The sequence below is a fragment of the Vipera ursinii genome, assembly GCF_947247035.1.
Source record: "Vipera ursinii genome assembly, chromosome: 8".
Lineage (NCBI taxonomy): Eukaryota > Metazoa > Chordata > Lepidosauria > Squamata > Viperidae > Vipera > Vipera ursinii.
This window is the reverse complement of record NC_139519.1, coordinates 4,227,657-4,253,069: the sequence shown is the minus strand read 5'-3', so window position 1 is coordinate 4,253,069 and position 25,413 is coordinate 4,227,657. Positions and strand designations below refer to the sequence as shown.

The window sequence follows — 25,413 nt, the reverse complement described above, 5'->3', positions numbered from 1 at the left end:
GGGAAAGAAAGACCCTTGATTTCATTTGATAGGAGCGAAAGGTCCTTTTACTAAAAGGATGTTGCCTGCAGTAAAATCAGGCGAGCTCTGGGTTTCACACACTCAAAAGATACACAAAGGTTTCCCCTCATCCCAGCCCTCCCCCCCATGACCCTCCCCCTGTGACCAGCCAATTGGAACTCGCCAAAATGTTTTGAGAATGCCACCATCTAGACCAGGGGTAGGCAACCTTGGCTCTTTTAGGAATCTTGGACTTCAACTCCCAGAATTCCTGAGTCAGCATGAGGGAACTATGGCCCCTTCATGACTCGTGAACTTCAACTCCCAGAATTCCTGAGCCAGCATGGCTCAGTTTGGAAACCTCTCCCTTTCCCCTCAGCATGGCTGGCTCAGAAATTCTGGGAGTTGAAGTCCATGAGTCATAAAGCGGCCTAGGAGGCAACCTTGGCTCTTTTATGACTGGTGGACTTCAACTCCCAGAATTCCTGAGCCAGCCACACTGAGGGAAAAGGGAGTTTCCAAGGTGAGCCATGCTGGCTCAGGAATTCTGGGAGTTGAAGTCCACGAGTCATAAAAGAGCCAAGGTGGCCTACCCCTGGGCTAGACCATCTGGACCTACTGTGGACATCACTGCTGAGAAGTCTGGTAGCAGGTTCTCATGCTGGCAAAGTTAATAAAAAGGCACAAGGTTTTGTGAGCTAAAGTCCACTCATCGAAAGCAGGGCACAGATTTAGCTGAAGCTTTTTAATAAAAGGTGCAAGTCTGAAAAAACACAACCAGACTGTTTCAGAGTTTGACTCTCCCAAACCAAAATGGTTCTCCTCCTCTTATAGTGTTTACTCCTCAGAGATGTCTAAAGAAGTGCTGAGATTTTTTAAAAAAACATATCTTAAAAATCAGGCTGGGAATATACTGGTAATCCTCAACTTATGAACACAATTGAGCTCAGAATTTCTGTTGCTAAGCAAGACAGTTGTTAAGTGAGTTTTGGCCCATTTTATGACCTTTTCTTGCCACAGTTGTTAAGTGAATCACTGCAGCTTTAAGTTATAACACAGTTGTTAAATGAATATGGCTTCCCCATTGACTTTGCTTGCCAGAAGGTCACAAGTGGTGATGGTGTGACTTATGGACACCGTCATAAATACGAGGCAGTTGTCATGCGTGCGAATTTTGATCACATGACTGTGGGGATGCTGCAATGGTCATAAGTGTGAAAAAGGTCATTTATTTCAGTGCCATTGTGACTTCTAATGGTCACTAAACGGGCCAGGAAAGAAGGTTGAAGGGTTTCGCTAGATGGCAGAAAGATTTACCCAAGGATCCACGATGCGATTGCACAAGATCACCAAGCCATTGTCCAGAGCGGTGGAAAAAGGCTGGCAAGAAGCAACATCCTCAGTCAGCTGGAACAAAACAACAGAATATTTTTTGTAATTGCTGATATGCACATCGACTTTGCTCAGAGTCTGGAGCCACAATGTTCCATCAAGGTCTCTTCAGCAAGGCTCAAACACTTTAGCAACTTAGGAACTTTGGCAACGTCCAAGAGTGTGGACTCCAAACCCCAGAATTCTCATCAATAGTCATGCTGGGTGTGCAGTTCTGGGATTTGAAGTCTACACACTTGGAAATTGCTTTGGAAACACCGCCTTAGCCCCTTGACATGATTCAATGGCTGATCAATTGATTGCAAAAAATGCTGCCATCTTGGAAGAGAAATATAGGTTGGCTGGTATTTTGTTCAAATAAATCTTGAGGTATTTGTTTTATTGCTGTGCTCTGTCAACTTGGAGTCTAAGGGCTTTGTCTTTGGTGGAATCAAGTCTGGGGCATACAACACACCCTTCCCCTTAGTGAGTGTTGCTGTAGATGCAGATGGGCTTCTAACCTAATGATGATAGTCACAAGGCAACTGTCAAGGGTGGAGATGAAGCCTGGAGTGACAGGTGTTTCTGGGGATGCTACACATCATTAATGAAGAAGTTGGGATAGGATATTTGCTAGAGCTAGACCATTATTGGTCCCCCAATGAGTTCTGCCCACCCAACAAGGTCAGGCAAAGTTGGTATCTTCCAGACCCATCAGTTTAAGCAGGGTCTTCCGACAGGGGCTGGAGGCATGCCTTCTCTGTCACTGCACCTTCCCAAGGAACAGCTTCCTGACACTCTGCTGGCCTTCCGAAGGGTCTTGAACAGCTGGCTTTCCCCTGAGCCTTGAGGTACACATGAGCCTCTTTTATAGTGTACATGTGAGTTGCCTCAGGCACAATGCATCCGCTTTTGATGTTTTTTTAAGCCCCCGCTTCCTTCTGAGAGCAACATGGTGAGCGAGCCACCATAGGTGTACATGGAAGAATTTTAAAAAGAAGAGGTTTAGTTGGTTTCCATGTTTCAGAAGATGGATGGGGTCAGCTATGGATCTTTTCGTTCTTTCTCCAACACCTCTCCCCTATTCCCTGATGAATGCCTGGGTTTAGTCTTGCCATGGGTACTCCCGTTTGCAAACTTCCAAGAACCCCCACAGCCTGAATGATCCAAACATTGACCCTTGCTTCTTCCCAGCATCTTATAAGCCTAATATCCCAGGATCTTCACTCTCCTTTATGTTCACCTGCCTATGACATTTTGTCCCACATGGCATGAAATTATGCCCAGCAAGCAGGCATCACCCAGGCTACCCTGGCTAACCGAAGCATGGCCGAACCAATTTAGTATCTGGATGAGAGGCAGGAAGTCAGGAGGGGAATTTACACTGGGAAGTCCAATAACCTCTCAGAAGAAAACAATGGCCAATCACATACATACTTTGTCCAAGCAAATAACATGGAAACTTGTGTGTAATCAACTGCCATCATCAGCCAGCCAGGTCTGCCCACCCAGAGGTCACCATCACTCTGAGCGACATCAGGATCTGCTGACCCAGGGGCACCTGAGTACTGTGAGGGGAGCCAGTCCTCACCGTAGTCCTCATCCAGTTCAGGTACTGGGAGATGTATCCCAACTCTTTCCTTACAAAGCAGTCCAACTCCTGAAGCAAAAGGAAAATTGAGTTGAAAGCAGAGTTTGTAAAAGAATTTGTCAGAGAAGCCCATTTCTCCCCCCCCCCCTTGATAAAACGTTTTCTAAACCAAGGACAATTCCCATCAACAAAAATATGCAAATGTTTTTTTCTGCAGATAGACCAACTAGCAGCAGTCTATTATCGATGGTCCTACGAATAGCCATATTTTAGATCTGGGTCATCTGTCTCCTTTTATAGGACGACAGTGCCCAGTTCAAGGTGTGGACAACAAAAGCATCAAGATCCAGCAAGCAAATTTTAGTTCTGGGGGATCCAACTTCTAATCAGTATCCAGTTAATCAGTTCATGAATTTAGAACAGCTGTGGGCAGATCATAAAACGTCCTGCATTTTCCAACAGGAAACCTCTACTGAGCAGCTGATGGACTTCAAGAAAGATTCTTATTTCTTCAATAAAACTTTTACTTTACTCCCAGGAAAGAAAACAAAAACAAAAGACAATAATAAAAAAAAGTACAAAGCAGAAAAATGTGCCATAAAAACAAAATAACAAAAACTTTCTCAACCCCAGCAATTTTAAGATGTATGGACTTCAGTTCCCAGAATTCCCCTGTTTGTGATTGTTGAGTGAGAGATATGAATTTGAACACTTTGAAATAAAGTGATTGCAGCAGGTCTACCGTTAGACTGCCCTCCGTTCATATCTTGCTACACAACTGTGTGACCAGCATAACAGTAACTTTGTTAGAGTTTGGGCAAAGAAAAGTGCAATAATACTAAACTGAACAATACTAAACAATAATGCTAAAATGCAGTAATACTAAACTCTGCAGCACGTGGGAGATCAAGCAGTTTCCGGATGTGCCTAGCTGACAACTTTGTCATACAAAAGGTGGAGGTGGGAACTAGAGGGACAGCTATAGCGGACTTAATTCTTACCAATAGGGATGAAATGGTTGAAGGATGGAAACTATAGGAACTTGGGGGAAGCCGTGAGAACGATTAATCAATGGAACAGCTTGCTTCTCAGAGTTGTGTGTTCCATCGCTGGAGGTCTTCAAGAAAAGATTGGATGACTGTTTGTCCAGAACGGTACGGGGTCTCCTGCTTGAGCAGGGGGTTGGACTAGAAGACCTCCAAAGTCCCTTCCAGCCCGTTGATTCTGATTCTTTGCCATTTCTTTTTCTAGACTGACTTAGTAAAAGAAATATAGATCTTTTGACCTGCCACCTTCCCAGAGTGTTCATGAATGCCACTCCTTCCCTTTGCATCTCCGCCCTGCTTTGTTCTTCCCAGCCCCACCTTCCTTGAATATCCTGTTTCAGAGGACGAGTTTTGTGGGAAGGGATGAAGGGCAACAGAGGAAGCCCAAAGTTGGATCAGAAATAATGCCTAGCTCAGCCATAATTCTCTTTGCCACGATGGGCCGCCGGGTGGCCCAAAATTGTTCATGAACAGGCTTTCCCTCTATTTTATTATTAATATGCACCTCTCGATGTATCCAGCATCTTGCATAATCTGGTCAATTGACATATGCAATTATAGATGCATGGTCCAGTTTTTCTGTGTGTGTGTATTCTCTAAAACAGATGACTTCAAGTTGCTGCCCTCCAGATGTGTTGGGATATGTAGGATTTGCACTCCTAGCGTATCTGGAGGACATCAGCTTGGGAAAGGCTCCTCCTGCATTATGACAGAGGAAGACAAGTCTAGTAGAGTATTTCAAGAGCAACAGGGGGAATCTGATGCTGTGCCATTACTCCTCAAATAGCCACACTCTTGGGAACAACCTTTTGAGTTTACCTGCTTTCTTCTAGCTCACCTGTCTGAGGATCTTCTGGGTCTGTAAGGGCAGAATGGCCTCCACAAAGGTGATCTGGGACTCGGTATTGTTGAATTGAGCCTGGGGAGAGGCAGGAAGAAAAAGCAAGTTATTTACCCATGAGGGGAGCCAGGAGAGCTCCTGCTGCAATCAAAGGATATAAGGACCTCTGAATATGGCAAGTTTGCACTGAACTCCTCCACTCTGCCATCTACTGCAGGGCTGGTAGACACCACTAGAAGGTTAAGAAAGGAGGAAGAGGAGCAGAAGGAGTAGGAGTAGGAGTAGGAGGAGGAGGAGGAGGAGGAGGAGGAGGAGGAGGAGGAGGAGGAGGAGGAGGAGGAGGAGGAGGCTGACTAACCGCACTCAACATGTAATCTTTAGTGGAACTGCACCTACATGGAGGGAAGTATGCAGTGGCTCTGTTTTAGGCCCAGTATTCTAGAACATCTTCAACAATGATTTGGATGAGAAAATAGATGAGAAACTCATCAAATTTGCAGACGACTACAAGCTGGCAGAAATAGCCAACACTCCAGAAGACAGGCTTAAGATACAGAAGGATCTTGACAGACTTGAACATTGGGCACTATCTAACAAAATGAAATTCATTGGTGAAAAAGCAAGGTTCTACATTTAGGCAAGAATAACCAAATGCGCAGGTCTAGAATAGGTGGTACCTGACTCAGCAGCAGTAACTGTGAGAGGGATCTCGGAGCCCTAGTGGACAATCACTTAACTATGAGCCAGCCGTGTGCTGCAGCTGCCAAAAAACCAACACAATCCTAGATTGCATTAACAGAGGAATAGAATCAAGATCTCATTTAGTGTTAATACCACTTTATAGGCCCACAGTTGGACTACTGCATCCAGTTTTGGTTGCCACCATATAAAAAGGTGATGATATTCTAGAAAGAATGAGCAACAAGTATGATTATGGGACTAAAACATATGAAGAACGGTTGCAGGAACTGGATATGTCTAGTTTAATGAAAAGGACTAGGGGTGACATAGCAGTTTTCCAATATTTGAGGGGCTGCAACAAAGAAGAGGGGGGTCAACCTATTCTCCAAAGCACCTGAAGGCAGGACAAGAAGCAATGGATGGAAAGTAGTCAAGGAGAGAACCAACTTAGAACTAAGGAGAAATTTCCTGACAGTGAGAACAATTAATCAATGGAACAGTTTATCTCCAGAAGTTGTGGCTGCTCCATCACTGGAAGATCTTAAGAAGAGACTGGACAGCTACTTGTCTGAAATAGTCTACGTAGGGTCTCCTACTTGAGCAGAGGGTTGGACTAGATGACCTCCAAGGTTCTTTCCAACTCTGTTATTCTGAGAAGGGGAAGGAAGGAGGGAAGTACAAGGAAGTAATTACGGTATATTACTGTAGATATTTTATTATTTTTATTTACTTAATTTTTTTGTGCTTTCGAATCAGTCTTGACTCCTAGTGATTGTGTGGACTAATCCCTGCAGTTCCTTGGCAAGAGCATTTGCCTTCATCTTGTTCCTGGGGCTGAGAGAGAGGGACTGGCCCAAAGTCACCCCGTTGGCTTTGTGCCTTAGGCAGGACCGCAACTCACAATCTCTTGGTTTCTAACCTGCCTTTTGAACCACTAGACCCAGCTCGCTGTCTATTGAACTACATTAAATCTTGTTGTTGTTAGTTGCGAAGTCGTGTCTGACCCATCGTGATCCCATGGACCACGTTCCTCCAAGCCTTCCTGTCCTCTACCATCTTCTGGAGTCCCTTTAAGCTCACGCCTCCTGCTTCAGTGACTCCATCAAGCCACCTCATTCTCTGTCGTCCCCTTTTTCTCTTGCCCTCAATCTTTCACATTAAATCTACTAATAAACAATTATTCAGTACAACACAATACATGTACTGTATTATCTCAATTGTGATCATAAGTCAAGGATTGCCTGGACTAACCAGCTCTTATTCAGCCTTTCCTTTTGAGATCAATCAAGGAAACTTAGACACTGACCCAAAACCTCATAAGTAGACTTGGAGAAAAACAAATTGCAGCATATGCAAGTTTCACACATATCTACACAAACATTGTGAACGCAAGTTCCCAGTGGCAGATGTGATGCTGCTGAATCTTTCCCCACACTCAACTCAGCAAAGATAAGAAGCCAAGTTGCCAGGAACCCTTTGGCTGATCGTCCTCCAATGCTTCCTCTAGAGAAAGAGGGCACGATGGGGCAGAGGTGGGATCCAATCTGGGTCAGTCACTGGGAACAGAGGCTTAGTCTTCCAAGCTTTGCTGGAGCCCATCCTCAGGGGAACCTCTCTCTCTCTCCATGGATGTCTCTCACATTCTGGTGAGAGAGAAGTTCTCTGAGAATGGGCTGTTGACTGACCCAGACTGGATCCTGCAACATTTTCCTGGAACACATATATCTGCCTTCATTCATCAGAGGTGGGATCTTCCAGATAGGTTGGACCATCTCTCAAAATCACGGCCTTATGGAAATTCAACTCACTGAGGAAAAGCTGGTGTTGATCAATATGACTGCCCAAGTTGGTGCCATGGTCACAATCAGTTATCTGCAGAAGGACGCAGCAGCCAAACCAGCATTTTAGGCACTTAGCACAAAATTATAAGAATCTATTGTAGCACACCATAGACAGCATCTGGGCTTGCTATGTGTGCCCAGGTGCCCACGAGTGTGTGTTGCCAACCAGAACATTAATGCGTGTGCTTATTTATTTTTTGCATGCACAATCAGTCGCCTTCCATTGTTCAAATGGAAATGTTCTGTGTAGAAAATGCATAAGGCGTTTTACATTTATGGAAAGGAGTAACCGGTTCCTCTGTTTGATAACAAGGTGTTTTCCGTTTGTCTGTAATTATGGCCCAGCTGGTTCCTTCCCCAGCCCACAAAAGAAAGCTATCTGCTTAATCTTTAATTGTGCAAGACGTTTCTGCTGGAATCTGCATTCATTACCCCGTAATAGATGAGAGGTGAAATATCCTTCCATGATTAGTTCAGTCTCCAGAGCAGAATGAAAGCAACGTCTCTTCTTAAATGCAGATTTTGCATTGGGCTAAACAGGACATCTGGTCCACGTTTGATGTAGAAAACAGGATTTTCATAGATGAGATAGCTGTAGAAGGGCTAGTGCAGAAGCACTGTACAGGTAGTCCTCGACTTACGACTGCAATTGAGCCCAAAATTTCTGTTGTTAAGTGAGACTGCTGTTAATTGAATTTTGCCCCATTTTACGACCTTTCTTGCCACCAAGTGAATCGCTGCAGTTGTTAGTAATATGGTTCTTAAGTGAATCTGGCTTCCCCATTGACTTTGCTTGTCAGGAGGTCGCAAAAGGGGATCACATGACCCGGGACACTGCAACTGTCATAAGTATGAACCAGTTATCAAGTACCCGAATTTGGATCATGTGACTCTGGGCCAGTGGTGGGATTCAAACCGGTTTGCACCATTTCGGCAGAACCGGGAGCTAATTTTTTGTTGCCCAGGCCCAGAATGGACTTCCGGAAGCAGACGTCTCCACACAGAGAACTGGTGGTTCACATATTTGAATCCCGCCACTGCCCTGGGGGGAATGCTGCAATGGTCAAAAGTGTGAAAAACAGTCATGTCACTTTTTCCAGTGCCATTATAACTTCACAAAGTCACTAAATGAACTGTTGTAAGTTCAGGACTACCAGTATGGGTTTGTGTAACCTTCTACGCCAGGGGTAGGCAACCTTGGCTCTTTTATGACTGGTGGACTTCAACTCCCAGAATTCCTGAGCCAGCCATGCTGAGGGAAAAGGGAGAGGTTTCCAAGTGGAGCCATGCTGGCTCAGGAATTCTGGGAGTTGAAGTCCACGAGTCATAAAAGAGCCAAGGTTGCCTTCCCCTGTAACTACGGCAATGAAATTACACCAGAAATGCTGGCCATCATTTAGGACAGGTCCAGGCAGGCCCAGAGAAGAGTGACAAAGAGGAGGAAGAGACTTGAGGACCTGCCATGAGAGGATAGGTTGAAGGAACTGGGCAGGTTCAATCTAGAGAACAGCAGACGGAAGAGAGAAATGAGGCCAGTATTTAGACACATAAAATGATGCCCTAGGAAAGATGTTCAGGAATGGTTTTCCAGGAATACAGAAATGAGAACCAGAGCTAGAAATAATAGAAATTGCCACATTAAAGGTAAAAATATATATATTTCTAATAGCCATATCTGAACAACAGCTTGGTTGTAGAGAGTTCCATCTCAGAAAGCTTTTAAGAAGCTGGATCAATCAAACTCTCAACAAGAGTTTAATTGTAGAGTGAAACTACAGTTTATAAAAGTTTAAAGCAGGGGTGCGTGTTTGGCTGAGGAATTCTGGGAGTTGAAGTCCACAAGTCATAAAAGGGGCACGTTTGAACACCTCTGGTTTAAAGTATGCATGCTGAGGCACGTGCCTAGGAAGCTAACAATTTGGCCAACAATTCCTCTTGGTTTCTGAGTAAATATCTTGAGGTTACCATCAGTAATTTATCAAAAGAATCAGTTAGAAATATCTCAGCTCCCCCAACCACTGAAAAGGCCAAACTGAAGGACAGTCATCCCCGGTGGAAGCAGAGGCACATTTTCTCCCCTACACAATCTCCATTGTGGTGGGCAACAAAGTTAAGAGTGGATTTTCTTGCCAATCTACATCCAAAAATTAAAATTCAAACTCCAAGGAGGTATCACCATTTTTCTTCTACCAATAAGAATCCCAGGTAAAATAACGGTGTAGAAGTAAAAAAAGAAAGACAATATATTATTTTAAAACTCAAGCACATCTAATGTTCTAGCATCAAATGTACAGATGTGATTTAAGGAAAAGTGGAAGATGGGATGGATGGATGGATGGCTGGATGGATAGAGAGAGAGAGAGAGAGAGAGAGAGAGAGAGAGAGAGAGAGACAGAGAGACAGAGAGAGAGAGACAGAGAGACAGAGAGACAGATGATGGATGGATAGATAGATAGATAGATAGATAGATAGATAGATAGATAGATAGATAGATAGATAGATAATTGCACCCCTGAAATTATTTCACCTATAACAACAATACCTGAAAGCTCGGTGACATGGTTGCTAAAAACTGGAGACTTTCTTTCAGTTGTGCCTATATATAAAATGAAATAAAAAAAATAATTTGGTCTCATGAAATATTAATCACATGCTTCCTCTTCCATTCAAATAGAACTAGAAGCACTAGCTTCACTTTACCTAAAATTAAATTTATAGGCCATAATTTAAAATCTCTGAATAGATTGCTTGCTCTTTCTGTTGAGGCACTTCTGGATAAAGGAGTTTGCACAATAGATGCCAATGAAATGCCACAAAATTTGCTTTGAGAGTCACTTTCCATAGTCATGAACTTATCATTCTGATGATGAAAGGGAAGTATTTTGCTCCCCATATAAAGCCTGTCAGTCCTGGCCCAACTTGGCCCTTTTTAGGAAAGAAACACTCTCGACTTCATTTGTAGTGAAAAGGTTACTTTTACTAACAGTCAAGTGGTTACAGGAGCAAAACCAGATCTAAAAGTTTGTGCACGAAGATTCCCTCATTAACTTTCCCTTCTCCTTTTCACACCCCACCCACCCCCGTTATCTCCCCATTCTCCACTCACATTTGAAGATGTTTTGGTAACTGTCCTTGCAGTGGTTGGATAGATGGACAGGTGTTGCATCCCATTCCCAGATCCATGGCCTTGGTATGCCTCTGGGTGGCATGAAGATCCCTTTTGGTTCCCCCCATCTCCCCACAGCTCCCTCCCCCATGGCATGTGGCAGACTGGCATCTAGTGAAGCATAGTGAGCAAAGGAAGGCAGTTCTGAGAAAGCAATTGAGAAACACTTGTTCTTAGCACAGTATATGAATGAGGCCACTAGGCCTTTAACTGAGCTGGTTAAGAATGTTTCTTGAGCCCCCTGTTCAGACTGCACCTTCCAGAATTCCTAACCAGAATGGGCCCCATCTAGAGGGAATTATGTTGGAGAAGGTTCCTGTACCATGTTCAAAAGATTTCCATGAATAATGAAAAGCTAGGAAGCAAATTGAGGTTTCCTTGGTGTGCTTCTCTGAAGGCTTACCACAAGGGTCTCTATTGGGAGGACCATCTGGTTCTGGATTCTTCTGAGCTTCAGGGCTTCCTCCACCAATTGTTCTGCCAGAGTTCTGTCGCTCTGCAGGAAACATCAACATCTCTGGGTTGGCTGGGAAGCGAGGATGGGAATTTGAGAAAGACTCTGGTGACTTGCTTCCCTCCCTATACATGGCCACCCATCTCTTCTGGTTTCCCCACCTGAACGTTACTCAACCTTTCAAGATCTACTGCCAATCCTTCAACATTGGTCCTCACTACAGGGTTGCGCATCTGCAAGAGAAATAATTAGCCATTTAATGGGCTGTGAGAATATCCTTGGGAGGAGGAAATAAGTACCAGTAGCTGAGACAACAGTCAGACAGAAGGAATCTCAGTCCACAGAAGGAATGGAGGTGTCGAAAGTGTCTCAGATGGGACCCTCCCTAGTTCTCTGGAAGGCAAAGGCGGGGGATGGGAGAGGAGCTTTCTGTTACTATTAGGCAGTGATGGCGAACCTTTTAGAGACCAAGTGCCCAAACTGCAAACCAAAACCCACTTATGTATCGGTGGGTGCCGGGTGGGCGTGGCCCATTGGGTGCATGTGGCCAATTGGGTGGGTGTGGCCAATTGGGTGGGTGTGCCTGCGGTGGTAATGGCAGACTGGGTGGGAGTAAAAAGTTCAATCAATCAATTCCCACTTTGCAAGATCTTTTTTTTTCCCCATGAGAAGTTGATATTGATTGATTGATTGAACCTTTTTTTTTTGCACATGGTGGCAAAGGCCTAAAGTGAAAAAGTTTAATAAAACCCAGCTGAAGGCCTAGGACTGGGGCGACGGCACGCATGCCCACAGAGAGGGCTCTGCGTGTCACCTGTGGCACGCGTGCCATAGGTTCGCCATTACGGCTATAAGGTGTCCCTGCGGATTATATCCTGCTAATTGTGACCAACTTTAGGAGGTGGTTCTCATTTCCGTTCCTTAAGTCAAAGAGCCAGCATTGTCTTGAGATGTTTTTTTTTTGTTTTTTAATCCCATTTATATCCCGCCCTTCTCCGAAGACTCAGGGCGGCTTACAATTTAAAGCACAAATCAATGTGCTTAGCAATAGCCTTCATTCTATGTATATGCCTGCTTATTCATGTGGCCAGCATGCTCCAGCACAGAGCATACAGCAAAACATGGAATGCTGTTACCTTCCTGCATGCTTATATGCTGTTACTGAAAGCTGACAATAAAGGTGGAGTTAGTAATCATGGCCTGTCTGGACTACCTCAAAGGATAGTGACTTCTGCATCTGTAGTTGTGGACGGAAATGGGAGTCCAGGACATCCCAAAGATGTTTTTCCAAAAGGCAACTGGACTTTCTAACTGGAATTTTTTAACCAAGGAAGTCCAGTTGCCTTTTGGGGAAAGCACCTTTGGGACAGCCATGGCCTGGATGATCGAGAATCTCCATAGGCGCATAGTGCAGGACATCTCTCTCTTTCCCCCAATTATAGACTCACCTCTGCTGCGAAGTCAGCATAGTTGATCAAGTCCACCTGGCTCTTTCTGAAGGTCTCCAAGTCCTGCCTTCCCTTTGCATTTAAGAAAACAATATCTTCAAAGTGGAGGTTGATGTCACGGAGACGTTCCTGAAACTCTCTGGTGTACTGGGAGGAAACAAAGACCGCTTTTACAACGGCAAGTTTTAGGGTGATTATTTAATTTAAATTTTAATTAAGTTTAATTTATTTTAACTAAATGAATGTATTCATTTTTCTGAATTTATTAGCTGCCCAATTTTCAGTCAGTGCTGGGACACACACACACACACACCCATTCTCACTTGGCCTTCAGGCTTCCATAGGCCGAAAATGTGGCTGGAAAATGATCGGACAGGCTATTAAATCATTTCCTTCCATGCATTTTCCTGCTTGAAATAGCACTCTGATGTGTTTTTACTGCTTTTTCAATTTATTTTTTTCTCTGGGGAGGAAAGTAATAATAAAGGGAATAGATGCCTCTTATCTTCTCCAATCTGGAGTGTCTCTAGGAAAGTGGTCAAAAAAGTCAAAATGGTGACCGCAATCAAGGATTAAGGCTCCATCCCATTTTAAGCCCATTGAAAAAGGGCAGGGCTTAGATTGCACAGTTGTGGCTGCCATCTTGACTTTTCTGACCCCCTTCTGTGGACAATTCTGCCTCAAAAACAAACTTTGAAAGGGTAGAACTGCATCTCCCAGACCAGGGGTAGGCAACCTTGGCTCTTTTATGACTCATGGACTTCAACTCCCAGAATTCCATGAGTCATAAAAGAGCCAAGGTTGCCTACCCTTGTCCCAGAGACGGTCTTTCAGCCACATAAAATTATGTCTCGGGCCAAAGTTTTTTAAAAGTTTATGTTTTATAAAGAAAAACAATGTATAATCTGATGCTATGTACCTGTGATTCAGAACACGAGCCTCACTGGTCCTGAAAGCATGTGCACAGAACAGGAAAAAGTTCTATTTAAATTCCCTTTCCCCCCTTTTTTTGTGGGGAGAGCAAATTAATCATGGGCAATTCTCCAATAATAAAGTTTGAATGATTTCTCCAAGGAAATGTGACCAACATTCTTTAAGAGTGCAAAAGTCCCCATAAATAAGGTTGTGAGCTTTTGGAGTTTACAAAGAAAAGGTAGTTAGGCCAATGTTCTCCCCACCCCACTGAGTATATTTAAATATTGTGAGGAGAAATGTTGCCTAAATTCAAGCTCCATCCCAGCCGATATTGCAAAACAGATTCTCTGACTCTATTTTCAGGTGACTCAACGGAGGAAGCTATGTATTGCCTGTTTTGAGAGACCAGGAGGCAGAATTCAGCCGTTTTCTTCCCACATTGACAGGAAGATCTTGAGATCCTCTGGAAGCCAAGGGCTGAAGTAGGGCTGACCCTGATGGTGAGCTTTGATCTCCTAGGATCCTCCTGAAGGTTCCCCGGGGGAATCGAGCTTTGCGTTGCAAAAGGGGGCAAGCAAGGATGCGCCAGAGGCTTGTTACCTTGGCAACGCTGAGATGCTCGCTGAGGCTGTACTGTTCCTTCAGTTGCAAAACTTCCCAGAGGCCTGCCCCATTCTTGCACTGCCTGAAGGGAGACGGAAAGAAATTAAGCCAACCCCCAGCTTGCAATCTCCCACTGCCTGCTTTATGCAAGATGTCTAGATAGTGTTGACTCACAACTCCAAGCCTCCTTCCTTCCTATCTTTTGGCTTCGCCAGGTGAGGATTACCAGACCGTGGGCAACGAAGGACCCGCCTTCCTTTTTGGCTTTGGCAGCAGAGCTTTAAAACCAAGTATTGTTGGGACAAAAGATTGTAATACGGATAGTCCTCGACTTATAGCAGTTCGTTGAGTGACTGTTTGAAGTTACAACAGCACTGAAAAAAAGTGACTTACAACCATTTTTCACACTTGTGGCTGTTGCAGCATCCCCACAGTCAGGTGATTTACATTTGGACGCTTGGCAACTAGCCTGTAATGACAGTTGCAGTGTCCAGGGTCATGTAATCTCCTTTTGTGACCTCCTGGCAAGCAGAGTCAAGGAAGAAGCCAGACTCTTTTAATGATGATGTTACTAATTTAACAACTACAGTGATTCATTTAGCAAATGTGACGAGAAAAATCACAAAATTCACTTAACAAATTTCTCACGTAGCAACATAAGTTTTGGGCTCAATTATGGTCATAAGGTGAGGACTACCTGTAGTATATTAAATAGAAGAGAATAACAGAGTTGGAAGGGACCTTGGAAGTCTTCTAGTCCAGGGGTCCCCAACCCCCAATCCGTGGACCGGCACCGGTCCGCAGCATGCCAACAAGCGGGCTGCACAAACAAGCAAAGCACCATCCTCAGGATGCAGGCAGCACACAAAACCACACCCCTTCCAGTCCGCGGAAAAACCTTTCTCCATGGCACCGGTCCCTGGTGCCCAGAAGGTTGGGGACCTCTGTTCTAGTCAACCCACTGCTCAAGAAGGCGACCCATTACCATTCTAGACAAGTAGCTGTCTAGTCTCTTAAAAACCTCCAGTTTTTAAGAAAACAAAGTCAAAAGTCAGTCATATGTTTTTTAAATTTTTTGTCCTTCCTTCCTTCCTTCCTTCCTTCCTTCCTTCCTTCCTTCCTTCCTTCCTTCCTTCCTTCCCTTTGTCTTTAATGGATAGAGCCATAATAAATATATATTTTTTTAAAAAAGTCAAATATTGACTGACTTCTTTTAGTATCTCTTCCTGAGCGGCTTTTCTCTGCATTACAGGGTGTCCCTAAAACAGGCTAGTTTCAAGTTAACAGGCTCTGCTCTGTTATTTTGATTAGCTGATCATCACCCTCAGCTGCTGTCTGAAACTGACCCGATCTTAATGGGTTCCATTCTGCAGGTCTTTGCCTACTAACCAGCTTGTATTAAAAAGCCAGCTTTTTCAGATGCTTGGAAAAGTAACTTCTATCCATTTAGCCCTAAGTACATTTTTTTTTGCCATTTTTCACTGTAATTTTTGTCGCAGGTGCCCATAAAGTGAAACCCTGCCTCCCTCTTTCCCTCCCTTCTCCTCCTTTCCAACGGTCCTTGTCCTCCTTTGCCTGTTTGGCTATCTTGTACTAGGCCAGGGGTAGGCCACCTTGGTTCTTTTATGACTCGTGGACTTCAACTCCCAGAATTCCTGAGCCAGCCGTGCTGAGGGAAAAGGGAGAGGTTTCCAAGCTGAGGCATGCAGGCTCAGGAATTCTGGGAGTTGAAGTCCACGAGTCATGAGGGGGCCATAGTTCCCCCATGCTGGCTCAGGAATTCTGGGAGTTGAAGTCCACGAGTCATGAGGGGGCCATAGTTCCCCCATGCTGACTCAGGAATTCTGGGAATTGAAGTCCACGAGTCATAAAAGAGCCAAGGTTGCCTACCCTTGTACTAGGATTAGGGATGGCGTGAAAGCAGTCTTCCAATACTTGAGGGGCTGTCACAGAGAAGAGGAGGTCAACCTATTCCCCAAAGCACCCGAGCCCAGGACAAGAAGCAACAGATGGGAACAAACCAAAGGGAGAAGCAACCTAGAACTAAGGAGAAATTTGTTAACACTGAGAACAATTCACCGATGGCTTGCCTCCAGAAGCTGTGGGTGCTCCTTCCCTGGAGTCTTTTAAGAACAGACTGGACAGCCACTTCGTGAAATGGTGGAGGGTTTCCTGCTTGGGCAAGGGGTTGGACGAGAAGACCTCCAAGATCCCTTTCAACTCTGTTCTTGTGCCCTCTGTAATCCTATGGCTGGCTCAAGGTGTTGGCCATGCTCTTGAGGTGATGGCCTGGAGGGAGCCAGCCAGTCCAACTCTCTAGCAAAAGGATGCCCTCAGAAAAGGTGGGGTACTCACTGATATGCAGACGTGAGGTTGAGATTCTGCTTTAAGCCAAGGTATTGAGAGACATTCATGGAAGGCGGAAGGTTGCCAGGGGTGTCGATGAACTGAACAATAGAAATATTTGTGCATTATTTTCTGTGCATTGACAACATTTCCATCTCTCAGTTGCAAAAGGCCACACTGCATGCGTCCACATATCTACTATGCCGATGCATTACAACATGGCATGTTCTCGGAGGAACTCAATACCTATGGAGGTATACCTAAAGAACTGGCAGCTGTGACTTCACATTGTGGAGAGAGATGAAGAAGAAGAAGATCAATGGCACAGTGGAAGACACAGTTGCTGGTCAGCGGTGATAAATTGGGAGAGGTTAATATCAGGAGTGGAACCATCACTGCTACTGTTTGTCATTGCATTGACTCCTCTATCTTTTTTATTAAATTTCTTTTTTCTAATATAAAATAGAGACAGAAATAAAGGCAAAGGGGAAAGAGAGAAGGAAAAGAGATAAAGAGAATAAAGTGAGGGAAGAGGGGGGGGAAAGACAGAAAAAGTAGTGACTTCCTACTTTTTTGATGCAGTAAGGTACCTAATAAAGTTATAGTGTCAACTTTTTACTTATACCAAATAGCAAGTAATATTATTCCTGTAGCAATAATCCACTTAATTGTCAAAACCCAATGTCAAAATTTCATTTGTTCTCTTTTATGAAGAAAGTCCAGAAATAGTGCATTGATTCCTCTGTCAATTGTCAATACTGAGACACTTGCGACATAAGACCCACACCTAACAACTGTTGTTAACAAAAGACCCATCTCCACCTCTCTCTGATGCCTTCCTTGCAAGAGGGCTTGGTTGGCTACACCCTGGTCACCCCACTTCTTAAAATTAACCTCACCTCCAAAATATGTACAGGTAGTTCTTAACTTACAACAGTTTGTTAAGAGACCAAAGTTACAATGGCACTGAAAAAGTGACTTATGACCGTTTTTCACACCTATGACCATTGCAGCATCCCCATAGTCACATGATCAAAAATCTGGACACTTGGCAACTGGTATATACCCTGTCCTGGAGTTGTGTGATCACATCTTGTGGCCTTCTGATAAACAAAATCAATGACAGAAACCCGATTCACTTAAGAACCGTGTTACAAACTTAACTGTGATTCAGTTGTGGCCATAAGTTGAGGACTATCTGTACTCTTTCTATTTTATCTTTCCCTGGAATTTCTTTAAAAGAAGGGTGCAGGCTTTCAGCACTGCATTCATCCAGAAAGTAAGGTAACACATGCAGCTGACAAAATTCATGTTCACAATATCTGTTTGTGTGCAAGAGGGTGTGTGACACAGAAAAGGGGGGAGTTGCCTGCACACACTTGTTGACTGATTCTCCCAAGCACAACAATTTTGACACCAATTTTTCCAAGTTTTGAACTTGTGTGGATCACAGCTGGACAAGATGAAAGAATAATCCAATATAATCCAATATCTGTCGTAAGCAGATGCTGGATTAGGAGTGGGGGCAGATTGAAGCCCTCCTCAGTTTTGGAAACTCTCTGGGGGACTTTGAGCCACTTCAGCTCTCTCAACCCAGCCAACCTCACAAGGTTGTTGTGTAAAAAGCTGCAGGAGGAAGTATTGCATATTCATTCATTCATTCATTCATTCATTCATTCATTCATTCATCACATTTACTGTATATAGCCGCCCATCTTACTAATTTGACTGTGGAAGCATGGAATAAAAACAGACTGTAAAGAAAACAAACATTTAAAATTATTCCATAGTAAAAAACATTAAAATTATTCTAAAAGACTTGTTTGTGTGGACTAATTAAATCTTTACTCTCTGGTCCCTTTATGTCTCTGTATAAATTACTATATATCATGAATAGTGTTCATGAATCTCAGTTTACAGACTTTATCAGAGTTCCATTAAATCCAAAGGTGCAGTATTAAATCCAATTTTATATTTCCTTTTTTAAAAAAAATAAAGTTACTGTTTCCTCATGGGTTGGGCAGTTCTGGAAGTTACCTGTTTTTTTTCTTAATCTTGAGTATTTCCATTTTACTATTTTACATTTAAAAGGGTGAACGATAAGCAGCAAAGAAATTTAATAAATAATAAATTCTAACAAAGAAATTTGTTTTTTAATGAATAAGTTGAGCTTGCCTACATCACTCTGCAGCTGCCTGTTTCTAAATGCAGCTGATGACAAGGCAGTGTGCAGTGACGGTGACTTTCTATCTTAATGAAGAACAAGCATTAATGGTTCTCCAAAGAGGCTTAATTAATTCACCAACATGGTTCATCTATTGACAGTGAAGGGAGGAAAAGAGCCAGCAGCTCCTAAAGTACAGCGACTATATTTTCCTCAGAAATAAATTAAAGGCAAAGCTGAAAAAGAAGCAAACCTGGAAGAGGTTCACACACAAAAAATTAATAATTTGGCCATCCTCAAACTTGGCAACTTTAAGATGTGTGGATTCTAGCTAACTGGGAAATTCTGGGAGTTGAAGTCCACACATCTTAAAGTTGTCAAGTTTAATTGTTTATAACTTTGCTTTACAAAGGAAAATTCAAGAGCAAAAACCAAGATGAAAAGTGAAATCAATCTTGGTTTTTTAAAATACAGGCAGTCCTCAACTTATAACCACAATTTAGCCCAAAATTTCTGTTGCTAATGAGACATTTGTTAAGTGAGTTTTGCCCCATTTTATGACCTTTCTTTCCACAGCTGCTAAGTGAATCATTGTAGTTGTTAAGTTAGTAACACCGTTGTTAAGTGAATCTGGCTTCCCCATGGACTTTGCTTCTCAGGTTTGAAAAGCTGATCACATGACCCCAGGACGCTGTGACCATCATAAATATGAACTACCTGCCAAGTGTCTGAATTTTGATCATGTGACCATGGGGAAGCTGCAATGGTCATAAGTGTGAAAAACGGTCATAAGCTCCTTTTTTCACTGCCATTGTAATTTTGAGCAGTCCCTAAATAGCAGTAGCACTTAAGACTTATATCCGGCTTCACAGTGCTTTACAGCCCTCCGTAAGCAGTTTACAGAGTCAGCATCTTGCTCCCCACAATCTGGGTCCTGTCGAACTGTTGTAAGTTGAGGACTACCTCTAAAGGAGTGTGTTTAAAACAAGGGACATATGTTTCCATCAGCAGGCAAATCTTCACATGCATCCCACCTTGTGGAAATGTAGAAGGAGTGGAGTTGCCTTCTCAGATGAGAAGAAGTCTGGAATTTTCCATGACTCAGAGAAGTCATGGTCAATAAATCAGAACTGTAGGACAAGCCATAGAATCTGAGTTGGAAGGGACACTGTAACCACTATACCATATTGGCTGTCTTAGAGTTTAGCCTGGATATTAGCTGATGTTTCTGTTCTACCCAGAACAGAATAATAGAGTAGGAAGGGACTTTGGAGGTCTTCTAGTCCAACCCCCTGCTCAAGCAGAAGACCCTATACCAGTGATGGCGAACCTTTTAGAGACTGAGTGCCCAAACTGCAACCCCAAACCCACTTATGTATTGTTGGGTGCCAGGTGGGCGTGGCCCATTGGGTGGGTGTGGCCCATTGGATGGGTGTGGCTGCGGTGGTAACGGCAGACTGGGTGGGACTAAAAAGTTCAATCAATCAGTTCCAACTTTGTGAGATCCTTTTTTTCCCCTGAGAGAAGTTGAAATTTGATTGATCGACCTTTTTTCTTTTTGCACATGGCGGCGGAGGCCTAAACTGAAAAAGTTTTATATAACCCAACTGGAGGCCTAGGACTGGGGACGGTGCGTGTACCCACAAAGAGGGTTCTGCGTGCCACCTGTGGCATGCGTGCCATAGGTTCGCCACCATGGCCCTATACTATTCCCGATAAATGGAAGTCCAGTCTCTTCTTAAAAGCCTCCTGTGTTGCAGCACCCACAACTTCTGAAGGGAAGCCGTTCCACTGATTAATTGTCCTCACAGCTAGGAAATTTATCCTTGGTTCTGGGATGCTTCTCTCCTTGATTAGTTTCTTGTCTTGCCTTCCAGTGCTTTGGGAAACAAGTTGACCCCCTCTTCTTTGTGACAGCCCCTCAAATATAGGAACACTGCTATCATGTCACCCTTAGTCCTTCTTTTCTGTAGACTACTAGACAAACCCAATTCCTGCAACCATTCTTCGTATGTTTTAGCCTCCAGCCCCTAATCATCTTGGTTGTTCTTTTCTACACTCTTTCCAGAGTCTCAAAATCAATGAACAACATGAACAACAGCAAGGCTCCATTAAAATAAGGCCTTTTCATCAACAACCCCTAAGCACGCTTGCTCATTTTTAGGCAAATGAACTCACTCTGTAAATGTCTTCATTGGCCCAAGGTTTGCACACCAACGTTTGGATGTTTCCCCCAATCAGAAAGGTGCCAGCGACCAAGAGAATCAGAATCCAGGAGAAGAGGAAGCTGAAAATGACACCCCTGTAATCAGATGGACAAACACGTGTCAGGGAGGGGACAAAAGTCGCCACCCTGTTTTCCCAGCTACATTGCTGCTCCTTGCAAAGAACCTGGAAGCCAGGTTGACCACAGGGAAGCATTTGACATCTCTGCTTAGATGCAGGTACCCAGAAATAGCCACATTCTGCCCTCCTTATTTTGCTCCTTTATCGATAGAGATGACATCCAAGAGTTCTTACGTGATGAGAAATTTGGCTCCAGCTTCAGCCCGGCTCTCATAGTCACTGGGATCATCTCGCACAACCAATCCATAAGTGCCAAAGGAAAGGCCCAGAACATTACAGAAGACAATCAGTAGGATAATTGTGCATGCTATTATACCTGCAACCCACCTGGCAAAGACAAAAAAGGTGTGGGGAATCAGAAGGAGACAACTTGAGGCTCTAAGTCAGTTCTTAACTTATCCACCAGAAATGTGGTATACTATTTCAGTTCAATTAGAAATGTTTAAATTGGGTGGAGAAGGGCAAGGGGTGTTTTACAGACATGGCATCCATTGTGTTTGTGTAAAAAAAAAACTCTAGATGGCATCTGTGGCCCACAGTTGAAGCCACCATCTTCACTCTTTTTGACTCTCCTGCCCTCCTCCTTCTGGCTACCCAAAGCTAACCTTTGTACTCAGTTATATTTATTTATTTATTTATTAATTTAATTTGTATACCGCCCTTCTCCCGAAGGACTCAGGGCGGTGAATATTGGCAATTGGTACAATGTTGAAAGACCTGAAAGGTCAGGTTAGGGACAGAAAATCTGCCTATGGGGTTGCTAGGAGTCAAAAACTACTTGATGGCATATAATAAATCAATCAAAATATTTGTGCATATATAAAAGTATTTGGAACTGTTGTAGCCAATGAAAAGTTTTCATGGACAAACTCTGCATCAGCAGTGGGTCCTCCTACAAGTTCTTTCAATGACTTTCTCAATCTTGGGTCTCCTCCTAGGTCAGGGATGACCAGCCTGATACTCCAACACCATTTTTGCAGTGCCCAAAGTCCTGGTCCGATAATTTATTTATTTGTTGTTGTTGTTAAGCTGCGAAGTCATGCCCGACCCATCGCGACCCCATGGACAGTGTTCCTCCAGGCCTTCCTGTCCTCTATCATCTTCTGGAGTCCATTTAAGCTCATGCCTACTGCTTCAGTGATTCCATTCAGCCACCTCATTCTCTGTCATCCCCATCTTCTATTGCCCTCAATCTTTCCCAGCATTAGGCTCTTCTCCAGTGAGTCCTTCCTTCTCATTAGGTGGCCAAAGTTTTTGAGTTTAAATTTCAGGATCTGGCCTTCTAATGAGCAGTCAGGGTTGATCTCCTCTAGGACTGACTGGTTTGATCGCCTTGCAGTCCAAGGGACTCTTCTATTCTATTCTATTCTATTCTATTCTATTCTATTCTATTCTATTCTATTCTATTCTATTCTATTCTATTCTATTCTATTCTATTCTATTCTATTCTATTCTATTCTAAATATTCTTTGTTATTATTATTAGTTGCGAAGTCATGTCCGACCCATCGCGACCCTATGGACAATGTTCCTCCAGGCCTTCCTGTCCTCCACCATCTTCTGGAGTCCCTTTATGCTCATGTCTCCTGCTTCAGTGACTCCATCCAGCCACCTCATTCTCTGTCGTCCCCTTCTTCTATTGCCCTCGATCTTTCCCAGCATTAGGCTCTTCTCCAGTGAGTCCTTCCTTCTCATTAGGTGGCCAAAGTATTTGAGTTTTAGCTTCAGGATCTGGCCTTCTAAAGAGCAGTCAGGATTGATCTCCTCTAGGACTGACTGGTTTGATCGCCTTGCAGTCCAAGGGACTCGCAGGAGTCTTCTCCAGCACCATAGTTCAAAGGCCTCAATTCTTTGGCGCTCAGCCTTTCTTATGGTCCAGCTTTCACAGCCATACATTGAAAATGGGAAGACCATGGCCTTGACTATACACACTTTGGCTGGCAGGGTGACGTCTCTGCTTTTTAGTGTGCTGTCTAGATTTGCAGAGTGTATGCCTTAAAAGCAATGATCCCTCCTAAAATCTCCTCCTTTCCTCCAATACCAGAGGAAAAGGAAGTTCTTTGTCCAGGCTGGTCAAATGTGTGCTGTAGCTCTGTCCATATTATATTACCACTCCATTCAGTAGAGTTCTCGGTCCCCTCAAATGTTAGGCGTGGGGGGTTTCTTAGCAGGCTACCTGATAAATATTTGCCAAGTATCTGCTCTGCCCACCTCTTTGTTTTACCTGTATCTCTCAAAATGCTTCACCTCCTTCAGGAAAGGGCGGCTAATATTTTCTGCCTTCGCCAAGGCATCATCCATGGGACGGGTCTGATCAGAGATGGGGAATTCATCTGCAACAAACTGGACCTTTTGGGCAGCTTTCTCCATGTCCTTCTTCAGCTCTGCAAGGAAAGCGACATCCACCATGCAAGTGTCCTCATGGTCCTCATGCCAAAACATATCCAATGAAGATTTTACATCATTTGCACAGTGAAATCATGATCGCCAGAGTATCCACCAAGCACTTGCAGCTATGATGGAACATTGTTGAGTCTTTCTATCTGATTTACTTATGAGCTAGATATTTCTCCAATCCTTTCTCCAGAAGCTCAAGACTCCGTTCCTTCAGTTTTGAATCCCAGACCATAATCCCATGAGATTGTTAGGCTGGAAAATTAAGCCTGGCCCCACATCACTAGGTGGATTTTTGTAGGTGAGGGTGGACTGGGATATGGACCTCCACTGGTTATCCCACTATGCTGGCTTTGTGTGGGCTCCAGCACAGAAATCAGATGTTGGTCCCAATCCTGGTTCTTAATCTAATTGTCTGGCCCAAATGGTGCTCCATTATAATTATTTATTTATTGTATGGCATATCATACATGGACTGGCAATATACAGTATATTAACGTTTCACCTGGATTAGTAAAATTAGTACTCCACCAGATGTAATAGAATAGGTAATCCTTGTTTAACAACTGCTTGGTTTAGTGACTGTTCACAGTTATGGCAGTGATGGAAAAGTAATTTTGCAACCAATCTTTGCATTTATGACCTTTGCAGGTCTATAAAACAAAGGGAAAAATAAAGGAAGACCGTTGGCACAGTTGCACTTTTAGTTCGCGATCGCTGAACAATCGAATTGCTGGTCCCAGTTGTGGTTGCTAAATGAGGATTCCCTGGCTGCCTCTGTTCACATTAGAAATATCAGGTGAACAAACACAACTACAGAAAACAACCCTGCCTTTTTTACATGCAGTGCAATGTACGGAAGAAAAGGGAGGGGGTTCATACGGATGCATTATTCTCATTGTTTATTTTATTGTTTTATTATTTATTTCTGTTCTGTTTACACTCCTTTCACTTTCTTCCTTTTTATTATTGTAAGCCACCTAGAGTAGCCCCAAGGCAAGGTAGGAAGCAAAATTTAACAAATAGTTATAATAATAATTCAAATTGTGTGTTCCTGGCCACCAACTTGACTTTTTTGATATCCTTTGGATGCCATCGTGTGAATCCAGCTCATGTTTTCCTGGAAAAACTTCACTTACCTTGAACAACTTTATCCATTTTCATTACCGTAAACTGTGGAATTGCATTGAAACTGCTATTGGCCTAGAAACATAAAAATCATATTTTTAACAATGAAATTGGAGACAAATACGTGTTTTGCTAAAAGGAGATCCCTTCAAGTATCCTTCTTTCACTTACTTTGTGAATCATTTCAGAGAAATTTGTCTGAGGCAGCCCATGCAAATTTTTCAAAACATTTTCAACAGAAGGCACCTGAAGAAAGAAATGATTTGTAAAAGATTAATCCTTGGAATCCAAGATCAAAGTGACAATATATTAAACAGCATTGGCATGGAACGCAATCAGAGCTTAAATCTGGTTTAAATATGAGCCAGCAATATGCGTCAGCAGTCAAAAATGCCAATGCAATCCTTGGTTGTATAAACTGAGGCATAAAATCAAAATCACGTGAAGTATTTGTACCGCTTTATAAAGCCTTGGTAAGACCACACTTGAAATACTGCATCCAGTTTTGGTCACCACGTTATAAAAAAGATGTTGAGACTCTGGAAAGAGTGCAGAGAAGAGCGACTAAGATGAGACTTCGCTTGAAGACCAAAACCTATGAAGAATGGTTGCAGGAATTGGGTAAGCTTAGTTTAATGAAAAGAAGGACTAGGGGTGACATGATAAGAGCATTCCAATATTTGAGGGGCTGCCACAAAGAAAAGGGGGATCAACCTATTCTCCAAAGCACCAGAAGGCAGGACAAGAAGCAACGGATGGAAACTAATCAAGGAGAGAAGCAACCTAGAACTAAGGAGAAGTGTTCTAACAGTGAGAACAATTAAACGGTGGAACTTTAGAAATTGTGGGTGTTTCTTCACTGGAGGTTTTTAAGAAAAGACTGGACAGCCACTTGTCTAAAATGCTATAGTGCGGGGGTAGGCAACCTCGGCTCTTTTATGACTCATGGACTTCAACTCCCAGAATTCCTGAGCCAGCTTGGCTGGCTCAGGAATTCTGGGAGTTGAAGTCCATGAGTCATAAAAGAGCCGAGGTTGCCTACCCCTGCTATAGGGTTTCCTGCTTGAACAGCGGGTTGG

The 25,413-nt window shown here is 43.4% G+C and overlaps 1 protein-coding gene across 1 annotated transcript in view; it reads right to left on the bottom strand.

Annotated features, from left to right (window-relative positions):
- PROM2 (prominin 2) overlaps positions 1-25,413 on the bottom strand; it is a gene marked incomplete at its 5' end in the record, with an annotated part of 56,659 nt that overhangs the window by 5,015 nt on the left and 26,231 nt on the right. The window contains 14 exons of the mRNA XM_083368703.1: positions 1,318-1,407; positions 2,963-3,031; positions 4,847-4,927; positions 9,914-9,967; positions 10,941-11,033; positions 11,153-11,224; positions 12,440-12,586; positions 13,955-14,039; positions 16,313-16,404; positions 20,646-20,769; positions 20,988-21,140; positions 23,037-23,196; positions 24,346-24,409; positions 24,506-24,580. Coding sequence (XP_083224829.1) covers positions 1,318-1,407; positions 2,963-3,031; positions 4,847-4,927; positions 9,914-9,967; positions 10,941-11,033; positions 11,153-11,224; positions 12,440-12,586; positions 13,955-14,039; positions 16,313-16,404; positions 20,646-20,769; positions 20,988-21,140; positions 23,037-23,196; positions 24,346-24,409; positions 24,506-24,580 — 1,359 coding nt within the window. The remainder of the gene's footprint in view (positions 1-1,317; positions 1,408-2,962; positions 3,032-4,846; positions 4,928-9,913; positions 9,968-10,940; positions 11,034-11,152; positions 11,225-12,439; positions 12,587-13,954; positions 14,040-16,312; positions 16,405-20,645; positions 20,770-20,987; positions 21,141-23,036; positions 23,197-24,345; positions 24,410-24,505; positions 24,581-25,413) is intronic.